Raw genomic sequence first — 16,075 nt, forward strand, 5'->3', positions numbered from 1 at the left:
GGGGGGAGGGAGAGGGAGAGAGAGAGAGAGAGAGAGAGAGAGAGAGAATGTCCACTAGGCAAAGAATACCTCTGTATTTGAGGCTTGCTTGCTTCAAGGATGGAGAAATGGGGAGTCTTGAAAAGAGGCAGCTTGGTGGTTTTATTTAAAAATTTTCTTTGGAACATGGGGAAACCCTTGTTCAGAACAAGATGAATACTGGAAGTGTCTGACTGAAATCCACACACGCCCCCAGGAGCTGCTTGGAAGGGCTTCACCAGCCCTTCCAGGGATTTTCCTTGTCCCACATTCCCATATGGAACTGGCATGCTATGGTTTTCTAGGGCTTCCCTGCCCATCGTCATACAACCTGAGTCTCCCTGATCGCCTAGATTTCTAGCGGAGAATGCTTTCTCCCAGCCCAGGGCTGGAAGGAGTGAGCCCCATGCAGTCTGGACCTTCTGACATCTGTGTTTCAGGGAGAGGGACATCTGTGGAGTTGCCAGGTCAGAAGACAAATGGGGTTATGATTCACTTTGGCTGTTCTGATTGTTCCCTGCATGAGAGTGGGGCTGCTAATGTCCCCACTACAGTTGGTAGTGTAGGAGGATCATTGAAAGAGCCTTACTGGTAAATAGGCCCGTCTCACCCATCCTGCCTGTGGCTCTTCCAAGGTTTTCTTCTGCATCTGAGTGGCAGGTGAGGCCTCCCAAGAGCGACCCATTGGGTAGCTCTAAGAATAGGCTCTGTGGCTGACTATAGCATTCCTGGTGAGAGCTCTTGGATCTGGCCAACTCCTGCCCCACCTGGGTGGATGGGGACACTGAGGCTCAGGCAGGCTAAGTGTGTGGCCTGCACCAGAGATGGGCATCCTTAACTCAGGGCAATGCACTGCCCATGGCCCCACAGATACCTGAGTCAGTGGGACACTGCTGCTTCACAGATGTGCCCTCCACCAAGGCCTCCAACCCTGGGGCCTCCAGCGTGATGGCTAGCCTGCTTCATGCTGGAGGGAAGGTGTCATTCTGGGGCTAGAGCTCATGCTTCCCTGTCCCAGATGTGACTTCCTACCTGGCAGGCTGTAGCCATTTGCACAGTAGGCATGCTGGCATCTGCAGAGCATAGTTGTGGGCCTCTGTAAGCTTAACTAGGCCATGTCTAATTCCCTCTGGCCTAGCCAGGCCTCCTGAGAGCCTAGTAGTCCCAGAGCTTCTGATTTGCTAGGAATTTGGGGCGAATGCTCTTTCTTGTTAGTGCAATCAGAATGGTCTCCAGTCTCCTGTAGTGTTCCCATCTCCATCCCTTTCCCCAGGGATAGCACGTCACGGGTGTCACACCTTTGCATAACCTCCCTCTGAAGGGCTGCGACCTTTTGAGGACGTTGCAGTGGAGCAGGAACTCCTGTTTAATTTCAGGGACTTGAGTTTAGGTCTTGTCTAGCCTGCAAGTTCACAGGACAGAAGTAAGTGTTGGCTTTGTGGAACCCCGGGAACATCTCCTGCTGAAGGCCAAGAGAGCCAGGCCTTTCTAGAACCAGATGGAAGGGGTGGAAACTGCCCTACAGAAGCACTTGCCTTCCTAGGAGCATGTGACTTGCTTCAGGAAGTACCCTCTGGCGAGGGTTCCACAGCTTCTCCAGAATATTGTGCATCAAGTGAGTGTAGCCACTGCCCCCCACATTGTACCAGCTATACTCTGGCCACCACCCTGCTTAGAATCTTTAAACAACTGCAGAGTTGTCATTCCTAGGGTCTGGGAATGCAGGCACCACAGATGTGGACTCCAGCTGCCTTTCCCATCAGGTTCCCTGTGGCTAGTGTGTCAGGATGTTTTGCTGTATCCCGGCTTTGTTGTTAACATCAGCACCCTTTGCATCCATCCCCTCACTCAAATCCCAGCCGTGTGATTGTTGTGTGACCTCAGGGGCGTGGTCTCACCTCTGTTCCCCACTTTGTTTATCTGTGTAGTGAGAGTGGTTACCCCACCTGCACATGGGGCTGTGTGGGTGTGCATGTCAAGTGTGGGATGGAGGCTACAGGGATTTACTTGCTGCTATGGAAAGGTTTTCCCATGGCTTGCTCCTCACACTAGACGACTACACGAGAGTCAGTGTATCACAGAACAGGAGCTGAGAATGCACACCCATCCATGACCTTGGGCTGAGACTCTGACCCCAAGCGTGTGGGTTCTGAAGGGGTGGCGGGATATTCTCTTATTCTAGAGTCCGTCTCCCACTGGGGCAGGTTACAAGTAAGGTACTGGGGGAATGCCTCCCCAGAAGCTGGTCTGCCTCATCTGATAAATTTGATAAATTTGCTCAGCAGTTCCTAATGTGCTGGCACCTGGCTAGGCTCTGGGGGCCAAAGGCAGATATAGGTCCTCCCTTCTGGAGCAGTCAGACTATGGGAAGGCTTCCTGAAGGAGGAGAGCTTAATAAAGATGAGGAGAAGGTGACACAGAGTAGGAAGGAGTGTCCCAGGCTGTTATGGTTTGTATATATGCTCGGCTCAGGCAGTGGCACCATTAGAAAGCATGGCCCTGTGGGAGTAGGTGTGGCCTTGCTAGAGAGGTGTGTCACTAGATGTGAGCTTCAAGACCCTCGTCCTAGCTGCCTGGAAGCCAGCATTCTGCTAGCAGCCTTCAGATGAAGATGTAGAACTCTCAGCTCCTCATGCACCACGCCTGCCTAGGTGCTGCTATGCTCCCACCTTGATGATAATGGACTGAATCTGTAAGCCAGCCCCAATTAAATGTTGTCCTTTATTAAGACTTGCCTTGGTCTCCTGCTCATTGCTAAGACACCATAGGTATCTCTTCACAGCAGTAAAACCATAACTAAGACACAGGCATGTGAATCACATGCACAAAGGCCCAAGTGACAGCCATGCTAATGAGATCTTGGGAGAGGGACTGCCTATCAGAGGCTAGCCCACCAGGGACCAAGCAGTGTTGAGGAGGATGGGGAGGACCAGGCCTCCAAGGAGACAGAATCTCTGATTCTAGTGTGGATGAATGAAGCATGAGTACCAGGCCAGCTTCTGAACATGAGTGTCAGAGGTGTGGCCTTCACTTGCACAGACAATTAGATCTGGAAAGCCTGGTGACAGGTGTCAGACTAGGGCGAATGAGACCCCAGAATCAGCCACATCAAGGGTGGGATGTCCTGCTTGGGTAGGAAGGTTTGATAATGCAGGGGCCTCCGTGGAAAATGGGCCATTGACTCTGGCCTCTTACTTTCCTTGGGTGATTTTGGCTGCTGGAGTCCTGAGGCCCTTTTCCTTCCTCTTCCATCTCCCTTCCTGTGGGGAATCACCTCCCCCATGCCCTCCTGCTGCTGCATGGTCTCTGTTGATTGACAGTGAACTGGGCCTGAGAGTTTATTGGGTTTTGATTTTCTTTCTGATTATTCCTGGCCCCAGGAAGGCAAACTGTTTCTGAACCTCTCTCTGCTGGCTGTTTTGAAAGCATGGACCTTGGTGGGAGGCAAGGGTTTTCCTGGTTTCTAGACCCAATGTCACTGAGGAGGCGGCATACGCTTTGATGAGCAGATGGGTGGAGATCAGACTTAGAGCTGTTTTTAAGGTCTCAGGGCTGCTCTGCAAAGTTCTGGTTTCTTGATTCACACCGTGTTGAAATAAAACCTTGAGGTAGAGCAAGGACAGGCTCAGTGTCACAAGACACTAAGACCCTCCTCTAAGCAGTGATGGTCTGGTGTGCCCTCCAACAGCATCCTGAGAACAGCTGGCCTGGTGGAGTGTGAGGAAGGTCTCTGTGCACTTACTGATCCATGACAGTCACGTTTGGCAAACCCCAGAGCCCTGGTGTCAGATTATTCATGAATGAGCTCCACAGAAGGTGAAGAGACAGGCTCAAAGAGCTTATATTGCTAGCTTGGGTTTATCCCCTCCACAGTCATGTTAGCCAGGCCCTGTTCTTTATGGGGCTTACAATCCAGTCCAGACCTCAGAGCTTCCATAACTGGATGTCATGGTTGACTTTCAGGGTGACAGTGCCTCAGAGGACCACCAGAATCTTTATTTCCTATGTTGGGAAAGTGGTCACTAGGGTTGGGGATAGCAATGAGCAGGAGACCCAGGAAAGCCCTGGGTTTGGTCATGAGATCTGTGCTTGCTGTCTATGATGCCAGGTGGGCCTCTTAGATCCATACCTCAGTCTGCTCAGCATTACGGGGGAACAGTTGGAACCGTCTCTTCCTGTGATGTGTCAGTGAAGGTCAGATGGACTTTTCATGGCATGCAGTCAGCAGCACCCTTGAGATAATCACAAAATGGGGACCAGTCCTTAAGACCAAGAAGACTAGAAGTGAGACAAGATACAGGGTGACAGGAAAGAGTGACTAGTGACCACTGCTGCTGCCTCAGGGAGTTTCTATTTCCTGCTTGGTGGTTCCTGCCCTCTGGGCAGGGCTCCTGTGGGCCAGGGGTGTGAGCAGCCTCAAGCAAGAAAGCCTCTTATTCCTATCTTCTTCCTGCCAGATCATAGTGTTCAACGCTGTGGGGACCCTGCCCATGCTGTGGACGGCTCCCAGGAGGTTTCAGTTGCAATCAGGACTCCGAAATGCAGTGCTAAGCTCCTCGAAACCTGATAAAAAGCTAGGGAAACTGCTTTTGGCATGACCAGAAGGAACCTGCTAGCTTGAGGAAACCCAGAACTGAGACCTGATTTGGCCCATAGCATGTATGGTTTGGCAAAACATTTGGGCTTTCTGTGTTTTGGCTTCTCCACTTGTGGGAGACAGATACCATTTAGACCATCTTGGGATCTCTGCATGTAAAGGGCCCTGTGACATGGTTCACTCCTGTCAGGGTGTAGCCATGCCCGTGACTATGGCTCTTGGGTCCTTTCCAGTCCTTTGTTACCACAGATCAGGAGACTGAGGACATGGGATGGGATGGTTTGTATATGCTTGGCCAAGGGAGTGTCACTATTAGAAGGCCCTGTTGGATTAGGTGTGTCACTGTGGGTATGGGCTTTAAGACCCCCACCCTAGCTGCCTGGAAGACAGCATTCTGCTAGCAGCCTTCAGATGAAGATATAGAACTCACAGCTTCTCTTCCACCATGCCTGCCTGGATGCTGCCATGCTCCTACCTTGATGATAATGGACAGAACCTCTAAACCTGTAAGCCAGCCCCAATTAAATGTTGTCCTTATAAGAGTTGCCTTGGTCATGGTTCACAGCAGTAAAACCCTAACTAAGACAGATGGGATCTTAGGTGGTGACTTTCTTGCTGTCTGGCTTCCCAAACCCCACATCGTCTCAGTGTTCTCCTTGTTGCAGTCATAGCACGATAATCCCAGGCCTTTGACTTGGAAGTCCAAAGTTCCACTGAGAGTTAAGTGGATGGTGTCACAGGAACTCTGTGCCCCTAAACAAGGACTGGGTGGTGTGTCCTCTTCGTGAAAGTAGGGATGACTTATGATCATGTAGTCAGAAGACCCCTGTCTGGCACCATTGTATTGATGTGTTTATTACTTAGGCTCTAGCAGCATGTTTGGTATATGGTATGCACTATGCCCAGGACTGTCCAGTTCTCACACTTATACAGACAAGGACAGAGCTATGAGCTTTGTAGTATTGGGGAAACATGAGGAACAGAACCAAATGCAGGGGTCTGGAAACCTTCTTGGAGGCAGTATGGTGTAGACAGAGGTCTGAAGACTAACGGAATAGCCAAGAAATGGGGTAGTATATTAAATACGGTTCTATTGCTAGGAGAGACCCCCATAACAAAGGCAACTTATAGAAGGAAGCATTTAATTGGGGAGGGGTTGCTTACAGTTTCAGAGGGTGAGTCCATGATCATCATAGCAAGGATAACAAGCTGTCAGGCATGCATGGTTCTGGAGCAATAGCTGAGAGCTTGTTTGTATTCTGATCTGCAGACCAGATGCAGAAACAGACAGTGTACAAGCACAAGTCTAGGGCTGGCATGGGCTTTTGGACTCTCAAAGCCCAACCCCAGTGACACACCTCCTCCAACAAGGCCACACCTCCTAATCCTTTTTCCTAAATAGTCTACCAACTGGGAACCAAACATTCAAAACTATGAACCTATGGGAGCCATTCTCATTCAAACCACCACAGGTAATGTAAGGGCAGAGGGTGCCAGGCAGGGCACAACCTTTCCAAAGGTCTGGTTGGCCTGAGTATGGCAAGAGGCACAGTCCAGAGTGGCTACAGTCCTCAGGAGGGAGAGGAGGGACCATAAACAGCAGTAGAATCTAAGTATGCAGGCTGGAGCTCCAGAAGACTGTCCACCTTTCAGCTTCTGAGCCTCAAGGGACTTGATCCCAGGTTGGAGGGTGAGCCCCACCTGGTGGCCTGAGACATGGACCAGGACAGGGTGATGGTTTCATTCTGAACAAGTAGGTAAAACTGACTTTGAGGTCCTTCCAGCTGTCACACTCCAGTTCCTTGGAAAGCCCCCGGGATAGCAGACTATATGAAATATAAATCAATAGGTTAAGACCACACTTGTCTCCTGTCTAGTGCGTCCCTGTCACTCTGCCTGCCTCCTCTGTGTTTGGAGGATCATCTCTGACTTGGGCAGACCGTGGGCTGACGGGAGAAAATGGCTTTGTTCAGAGAGAGGTAGAGCCAATCTTGCCTCCGTTGACAAGGCTTCGCTTTTCTCTTTAATCATCCCTGCCTCTCGGCTACGTGCTGTCCCAGCTCACCAACACCCTCTCCTCCTATCTCCCCACTCTAATCATCAGGGAAAAAACCAGATTCTTGATCAGTCAGCCTCTTGGGACCTGGTGCCTGGAAAGTTCTGCTCTTGATGAGGGAGGAGCAGAGTGGTGAACATGGTCAGTGTGGTAACCCGAATTAAGGGGGCTAAGGGCTTCTACCAGAACCAAGTGTGGCCAGGTTCGCCTCCCAGGGTTCCCATGACAACGGGCTTGTTAGGTGTTGGTAATATGGACTGGCAGTGAATGAAATGGAATTTGATGTACATGAGAATCCAGCCGCTAGCAGAGTAATTGCTGATCAATCTCTGTCTCCCCCCGGGCTGCCTAACCATCTCTCTCTCTCTCTCTCTCTCTCTCTCTCTCTCTCTCTCTCTCCCTCTCTCTCTCTCTCTCTCTCTCTTTCCTAGGCATGGATTTTAAAGAACATTTGAGTGCTTTGAAACACATTAATTTCCATTTTCTGAGCAGTTGTATTTTCTTTCCTGCTACTTTGTCATGCCTCCCCACCTGTCTTAAGTAGTTTAACAAATAAAAGTGTCAGCTGGTGATTTATAGACCCCTCTGGCTGTCACCCTCACCTCCCAACCCCTGTCATCACTCTGGAGTCCAGGACAAGGAATGACAGCACAGCCTCAGGAGCAACTTCCATTGCAGAGGACTGATGTACAGCCCTGTCCTCAGAAGCTTGCCAAATACACTTGCTGCTTGCTTTGTTTACTTTCTCCATTGCAATGGCAAAATAACCTGGCAGAAGAAACACACCAGATGAAGGGTTTGTTTTAGCTCACCATTTGAGAGTAGAGTCCATCTCAGTGGGGAAGGCATGACGGCAGGAGCATAGGCAGCCTGGTGGTGGTGCTGATGTCACTTTCTTTTTTGTATTGAGCCCAGGGCCCAGCCCATGGCGTGGTACCATTGACGTCAAGATCTTCCCACTTCAGTTAGCCCCGTCTAGACAAGCTCCCATAGACACTTCCAGAGGCTTATCTCCTAGGCAACTGTAGACGCTGTACAGTTATCAGTGTTGACAATCAAGGTGTGCATTCTGGGATCAGAGCCTTGCTGAATATTTGGCCATAGTTTGGGATTGTCTGAGGCTGGATTTAGTGATTCCCACAGAATGGTAGTTACTTGGTGGCTCTCATGGGTTTTGATATCTCTAGAGTCATTCTAAAGAGAAGAAGGAAGTTTTCGAAGAAGAGGCAAGGCCCACATCTCAATGTTATGATACTGAGATATCAGGCAGTGGGGTTTGAGAGACCCCAAGCCCTGGGAAAGTATTAATGTCTTCCTCTCTCAGAACCTTGAAACCAGCTGATGTCTATGTTTTCCTTTCTTTTGACAACACAGGTCATCTTGATCCTGACAAAGTACTACCATGCAGACATGGGGAAGGTTCTGGAAAGTTCTCTGTGGAGGTAAGTCAGCCTGCTGGGCTTTTCTCTTCCTATACCTGTGTTTCATCATCTCCCAGCTTCCTGACTGAGGCTGCAGTCCTACCCAGCACAGCGGCTCCTGCCCGCTAGTGGGGCCCACCAATTCTCAGTGACTAGAAAGGCATAATGGAGATGTTGAGAGCGGATTAGGAGTCTCATCTTGGGGACAAAGGGTGCTGGCAGATGGACAACTGTTTGGAAAGTTTCTCTCCTCCTGCTTCTTTTCTGCCCGTTGTTTTCTCCTGGCTCTTTCTGCCTCCTCCCCGGAGGAGGAGGCTGGCAGCGTGAATCCAGGTCACTGCACAATATCCCTGGCTCTGCTCTGGGCTCTATAGGCAGCTCCCAAGCCCCCCAAAGCTCAGGCTGGCCTTATTGTTGGGGTATTTTGCTTTCTTTCCGGCTTAGCCAAAGAACTGTAAATAAATAACCCACCCAGGCAGGATATCTCTTTATATGTGAAACATGAATTGGACCCAAGGACATCAGACCGTCTTTGATGTCTGAGAGGAGGGAGGAGGAGGATTCTGCAGAGCCCATTTTGGCCATTATCATCCTCCATTCTGCTCAGAGCATGAGGGCCTGTCTGGCTCTGGGGGGGAGGGTATTGTTCCTCCCACGGGAATTTCACCCCTCCACTCGTTCTTGGTGTGGGATCATTTTGTCTGCCCTGTGTGTTTTTCCAGTAGTGATTAATTTATTTCAATTTGGGTTTGAAAAATACCTGCCAGTTGGGACCATTTGTTTGTTTGAGATAGGGTCTCATTCTGTATCCCAGGCTAGCCTGGAAACTTATCATGCAATTTCCTGCCTCTGTCTCCAGAGTGCTGGACCAGGCCTGCATCCCTGTGCCTGGCTCATCAGAATGACTTGCAGGATGAGCCACTTCACCCCCATGTTGTGGGGATTCTCTTTAGTTTTGGCTTTGCTTCTATCAGTGGGATTTGACATCCTGACTTTCTCATTTCTGTAGCATGTTAGGAAAGTGTTCAGATGGTACCCAGAGTTGGATTTTTCGTGATGACAGTATTCCTTGGGGCCATCTGCCCAGGTCACTATGGTACTTAAATCTCTTGGGTTTTTGTTATTGCTTCCCTAACCTTTTGTGCTAGCTTCCTCAGCCAGGAACACATCTCCTGACAATACTGAGAAAAGTAGTCAGAAACAGGAAGTCCTCCTGTGTAGAGGACCAGTTCTCCTGCTGTGACTCTGAGGTTCTCTTGTATCTTGCTACCCTGAGGCACTTGAAGCCCTTGAGGAGTGGGGAACACGACTGAAGAATGAAGGCAGGCATTAAATTCCAGTGGTGGGCCAGTGAGGTAGCTCAGTGGGTAAAGGCATTTGCCAGCAAGTCTGACAACCCAAGTTCAATCCCTGGATCCTACATAGTAGAAGGAGAGAACTGACTCCTGCAAGTTCTCTGACCTCCATGCATGCACCACAGAACACCGATCCACATGTACACACATATAAAATGCACAGATGAATAAAACATAAAATCCTAGCAGCTCTTAGCTTCACTAGAAGTTTGGCTTAGGAGCGTCACCCGGGGACAGCAGGTACATAGAGACACATTCACCTTCCTGCTATGTTGACGGTCTCCGTGTGCTGCCACATGGACGGAGTTAGCCGTCATTCTTCTTGTACAATAAGCATCCTCAGCTACCCAAGACTTCAGACAGCAATTGGGCCTCTCTGTTACCCACCCCCTCAGATACCTTCCCTAGAAATTTCTAGAATTCTAGCTTCCTCCACTCACAGTGGCTTCTCAGCCTGGCTAACAGAGCAGGAGGTGGGACTATCTGGAATGGTGTCTGGTGTTTGGGTAGCGAGCTGCTTCCCTGAGGTAGTCAGGCTTTTGCAAGGTGTTTCCTAGGTGCTGCTTACTTTGAGACTAAATGAAAAAAAAGAAATGAATAAAAAAGAAATGAAAAGGAAACATAAGTTCTCCAAGAGATTGTAGAGGAGCAAGTTTATTGCAGATAAAAAGTAGAGTTAGAGGCAGGGGGACAGCTGAGTGAGTCCAGGGTGGGCATGACCAGACTGAGCTGTACCACGTGGGAAGAGGGGGAAGGGAAGGGAGAGGCAAGAAAGGGGAACTAGGTATAGCAGCCAGGAGGCCCAAAGGTACAAAGGGGCTGAGGGATTGTGGGAAGAACCTGGAGGCCAGCATCTACTTTGGTGTGTTAAATAGGCACCACAGCCAGTGGCCCTGGGTTTGAGACCTAACTGGGACCTCATGGGGTATGGAGGACATAGAAGGCTACCTGGGATCATGCCTCCTGAGTGACACAGGCTCTGAATTCTTCAGAAGCAGATAGGGAGCTCCAGAGGTCAAACCACCCTGTTAGAGCCCTTGGCCAGGCAGACTTTCTTCACACAGCCTCAGTTTCCTCAGGCGGCTCACAAAACACCCCAAGCATGGTATGTCTAAATTTGGATTTCCCCCAAAGCAAAGCAACAGATCTTAATTTTTCTCATCTCGTCACTGTCTCTCCACCCAGACGTTTCCCCGGCTCGATTAAAAATGCATTCAGAAGCATTAGTCATTTCCAGAAACTTCCCCCATCTCCTCCGCTGGTGCAGTGACTTTCTGGGTTTCTATTATGCTTTTTCTGTACTGATGTGCTTGCAGACTTAACAGGCTGAGAAGACTTGAGCTGAAGTTTTGCATTCCTTTCTCTTTTGCTCATAAACCAGGCTTCCACTCTGCACACTGTTCTGAGGCCTGCACAGCCATTACTTTCCTGGCTGCTTATGGGTCTTTGAGCTGATTTTTCCAGGCCTTGGCCATGCCCATGTAATGGTGCTGTAAAAAAGCAGGGCCTGTCCTTCCCGTTCTCACTCTTTCCTTGGGATGACTGTGGTGGCCTTAAATGGAGTGACATAAGAGCTGATGGAGCTCCTGTACAGGGAGGGTCCAGTGCTCCCAGCTCCCACCTGGGGAGGGTCTAGTGCTCCCAGCTCCCATCCAGGGAAGGTCCAGTGATCACAGAACTAGTATGACATTTTATCTAAGCTTTACCAATTTGTCAGTATTCTGGCATCCTTTCGATTCCTGGTGAGGAACAGTTTCCATGCTCTTCTGGTCATATTTTCTCTCTGGAGTGTTATCTGCTCTTGTCTTGCTTCCCACACTGGGACAGGGTAAGGGGTCTCACCGTGAGGCTGAGAGCATGCTGTCTGTTCTTTCCTGGTGCTGCCTACCTGCTGTCTGTATTTGAGGCCCATGGAATGTATGGTTCTGGTGCCAATGTCTGGGGAACACATGTTAAGCGGGGTTATTAAATACACACTTATTGAATGCATACTGATCCTCCCAAGAATTCTCCTGTGTAATCACAATAAATACATTTTTAATGACAGGTCTGGTATTTACATTCTGGAAATGGCTCTGGGAAATCGAAGCTGAATGCATTTTTAATTGTTCTGTGTTTAATGGGCCTCACGTCAGCAGCCTCTCCCTCACGGCTTCCTTGACCCATCGCCAGCACCTTCTCTCTGCATCCTCTGCCAGACTTGGATCTGTGAACAGTATGATAGGTTGGGAGAGACATCCCCACCTTAGGCTGACACCAGGGAATTGAAGTCTCCTGTCTCCCTTTTCCCTGGGCTCACAGGGCCTAGCCAAAGCTTCCTCATTCTAGTCAGAGCCGGGAGACTCTGCCCATCCTTAAAACTCTGGGGACAGTGGCTACCGTGCTACTGGAACAAATGACCACAGCTGGGGAACTTAAAACCACAGCCAGGGACTCTCATAGTCCTGGAGGTCAAAAGTTCAAACCTTGTTGTTACAGGGTAGTGTTTCACCTGAAGACTGGGAAGGGAGGCCATCATGTCCCTGGTAACCCCTGGTGGCTGAGTCAGCGGCTGAGTCCTTGCCGCTGTGTGTTGATATGTATGTGGGTGCACATGTGTGCAGGTACATAAGTATGTGGCTGCACTGCACAGGGGCATGTGCATGTGGACACACTGTGCAGCAGCATGTGTACCTGTGCACACATGCCTGTGGAAGTCAGAGGTCAGTTCTCGATGCTGTGCCTTTGGAGACATTCACTTTTGCTGCCGTCTTGTTTTTAAGGCAGAATCTCTCCCTGGCCTGGAGCTGGCCCAGTGGCCTAAGCTGATGGATCAGCCAGCCCCAGCATCCTCCTATCTCCAGCTCCCCAGCTCTAGAATTACAAGTGTGTACCCCAATGTCTGCATTTGTTCGTGGGTTCCAGGCAATGAACTCAGGTTCTTCCATTTGCACAGTGCGCATTTTACCAGCTGAGTTATTGAGTCAGCCCCCTGCCTCCGCATGACTGTCTTGCTGTGTGTTCCTTCTAAAGACAATGGCTGCTGGATTTAGGGCCTCGCCAGATGATTTAGGACATCTCATCTCGAGAATTTTAACTAAGCCACCTCTGTAAAGACCCCTAGTAATTCATGGGGTTCAGAACATGAACACCTCTTGGAGGGAGCTACCACTCAGCCTGTGGTGTGCTCCATCATATAAGCTCTGGGGATGCCATTGGTGTTGGGTTTCCTAAATGGCCACTGGCTCTTGTCCTTCCTCTGTTCCCCAGACACTTTCTGTCCCATTTCATCCACAGCCAGACCCCAGCTGCCGTCATCAGCTGGCTACTGTATCTCCACCCACCCTTTCCCAGGAAGGCCAAGGGACTTGAAAAACACACAGTCTGGTGCTAGAAATGGACTCAGTCCCCCCATGGCTCACACCTGCCATCCAAACCCTCTACCAAAACCCCTGATGGCCCAGATGTGGAGGCTGGCAAGCAGAGCTGGAGCCACCACAGGGACGTGAGGATGCGGGTGCTCCTGGTCTGGGGGGGCGGGGTTGTGTGATATTTGCATCTACTCTGTAATAGAGCTGTAACGTGAGATAAAGAGACATTCACAGCATAGTGCCATGTCTTCCACCCACTCATCTCTCTGGGAGAGTATTCCCAGGCCCATCCATGCTTCTGGAGACCACCACTCCCCACCCCCAGGCAAGACACAGAGGCAGTCGGGGTAGTGAGCGACTGTTGGATCAGACTGGGTCCCAGGACTCTGGGTTCAGAGTGGTAAAACTGGGCCAGCCCTACAGAGACACTGAAGCTCAGCCTCTCAGGAGACTCTGCACAGTACTCTGTGCCTGGGGGCTTATGCTCTCAGCCTTTTGTCCCCACTATTGTTCCCAGCCTTTAAAAGCTTGCTTTCCTAATGGCCTCCCACATAACTGGGATTTCACTGACGTGCCCTGTATTTTTTTTTATATGTGGTATTCACATCTTTCAGGCCCTTCAAGAACCAGTGTTGGCCACCTGGGGGCGCCGTTTTACCCCAGTGAATGTGCCTGGTGTAGAGAAACTAGCTTAGCCTTGCTTCTCCGACCAGGACTCAGAATCTAGATGAAATGCAGATCACGATGCCAGGCTCTGAGGTGGGACCTTAGGCTACATTCTAAACAAGCACTAGGAAATACTGATGCCACCTTGTCCATAGGACAATGTGCCTGCTGGTTCCACACAACCTGGAAGTCTCCACAATGCTAAGCAGCCCACTGGTAGTATCTGATCAAGCTGTACTTTACCAGTCTGGATGTCTATAGGTATCTGTGTGTGTGCTGTCTCCTCTCTGGCATGTACTTAGCATTGTCTCTCAGTTTGGACTCTATCTTCATTCAGTTCAGCAGTTTCCCCTAAGTAGCTGCCCTGCCACTCAGTGTATAGAGCCCTCCCCCTATCCCTGACAAGGTTCTTTGTCACCTCTCTCATTGAAGTTTCTGTGTCCTTGCTTATATTACTTCTGCCATTGCTAGAACACAAGTCATGAGCACGGAGACCTGTCAAGGCTATATGGTTGATCACAGGATCCCAATACCAAGCACTGACTGTTGCTAGGGATTCGTGTTGGCCTTGAATGCACGGGTCAGTGGACAGATGGGTGAACTAATGAATGGGGGTGATGGACAGATGGTATGTAGATTTGTGTGTGTGTGCGCGCGTGCGTGCGCGTGTGTGCACGCATGTGTGTCTGTATGTGGCTAGCTGGATGGAACAATAGCTCGGTAGATAGGTTGTTGATGAGTGGATAGGTAGATGGACAGACAGATGGATGGATGCATGGATGAGTCATAGGGATAGTGTAGTTTTAGGGAAACACTCCTGGGACCTTGAAGATTCTTTATGTTTATGACACCTTTATAGGAGAAGCCTGAGAACACACCTGGTTCTGATGCTGTCAAGCAGATAAGGAAGCAGGGCATATTCTGAGCTGGGAGAAAGCTGGCCATGGCCTACCTTCTTACTCCTACCCTCCTTCCTGGGTTACAGCCTCTGGGATGTACACACTGAGGGTAGCTATTGAAGAAGGTGTGTTTAAATTAGGGGTACACTTCCGTGACCCTGAGGACTCTCCCAGACCTTGGTGCCTGCCACACAGACAGCCAGGAACAGCCTCAGTGGCACTGGAATGGGATGATCCAGGTTTCCCCTCAGAATGGTTTGGTTGGAACCTGTCCTCTTTGTCGGGGGTGGAGAGCATCCCTTTCTCTGCCTTCTCTTTAATTATGGAATCTTTGACATATAGAGAAAAGTGCAGAATGCCATAAAACACCAGCCTGGGGACTGGTGGCAGAGGCGGGCTAGTGCACATTAAATGCTCTATCAGTTCCTCCCAATTGGCCTCTGATGTACTTGGTTTGATATCCTGTGGTTCCTGGGGTCAGTGGACAGGGAGCAGATATACCTCAGGTAAGCAGTGGAATTCAGGATGTTGTTATTCATCATGCCTCATCCAGCTCAGCTCCTAGATGTTAAATGTTTCCCTCTCTGCAGGAGAGCTCACAGTTTCTTAAATACAGCAATAGATTCAGATAAAACCCACCCTTTGCCCTTCTGCTCTTCCCCTCTCCCCAGTGTCTACCTGGAAGTAATCTCCATCTTAAGCTTAGGGTGGGCCATTCCAGTATGCTTTATAGCTTACCTATAAAGCAGAAATTTGAACACATACTACAACATCTAAATCACAATTTATATTGGTTCAGGACAATGCGTGACTCTCTGTAATCAGACAACCAAACATTGAGCTTGTTTTAAAAATTGATATGAATACCATCATTCTGCTCTGGGCATTTGATTTATGCGCTCAACTTTGTTCTTGTAATTTCCTCAGGTTGCACGTAGATCCTCTCGGCTGTGTGCATTCTCCATCATGGTGTGGTGATTTTAATGCCTAGGGAGTTCGGTATTCCAGTCAGGGTATCAGTGAGCTTGGGAGCCATAGTGAACTCCAGGGCTGTCTCTCTAGGCAGATATAGGGCAGGGGCAGGGCTGCCTGGTGTCTCCTCTCTTTATCTTGCCAGCTTGTCAGTGGGGTGGCTCACCCCTGCATATCTTTGACGTCGTCAGACTTTGACTGCTTGTATTCAGAGGCTATAGAACTGTTACTTGGTGCCTTCCTGAGATGGTATGTACCTTCTCATGGTCACAGGTCTCCTCTGTATGACTTCCTTACATAGACACTGCTGTATCACCCTGCTTCTGTCAAGTTGCTTAAGTCTTTTGCAATCCTTTTCTCTCCTTGAAAGAGGACCAAGCCGTCTCCAGGACCCCAAACATCAAGAAGCGTCTCCTCTAAATGTCCCCTCATCTCTAGCCTGGGGTCTTCTGCTCTCTTCAATACCCATAAAGACATTCTCTTCTAAGCATGTTTTATTGCACCATAGTTAAGTCTTAAAGCACCAGTGTTCTCAGAGTAATGCTGTGGGTGGTGTGTCTCAGGACTGCCTGTGCCTAACTTAGACATCTCAAGCCCTGGGCTGGCTGTTGGTTGCTTGTTTCAGGCAGGGCATGGTGGAAGGTCCACTTGAGGCTGGAAACCCTGCTTCAAGCTGCTGGCTTGGGCCTTTTCCAGGTACATATTACAATGACAGAGACAGGACAGAGACCCCATGACACA

The 16,075-nt window shown here is 49.7% G+C and overlaps 1 protein-coding gene across 1 annotated transcript in view; it reads left to right on the forward strand.

The window, feature by feature from the left end:
• The first annotated feature begins 6,809 nt into the window (after positions 1-6,809).
• Sorcs2 (sortilin related VPS10 domain containing receptor 2) overlaps positions 6,810-16,075 on the forward strand; it is a 224,583-nt gene continuing 215,317 nt past the window's right edge. The window contains exons 1-2 of the mRNA XM_028758294.1: positions 6,810-6,863; positions 8,046-8,113. Of these exons, the coding sequence (XP_028614127.1) occupies positions 6,810-6,863; positions 8,046-8,113 (122 nt within the window). The remainder of the gene's footprint in view (positions 6,864-8,045; positions 8,114-16,075) is intronic.

Source organism: Grammomys surdaster, unplaced genomic scaffold (genome assembly GCF_004785775.1).
Source record: "Grammomys surdaster isolate TR1022 unplaced genomic scaffold, NIH_TR_1.0 126187, whole genome shotgun sequence".
In the NCBI taxonomy this organism is placed as follows: Eukaryota; Metazoa; Chordata; class Mammalia; order Rodentia; family Muridae; genus Grammomys; species Grammomys surdaster.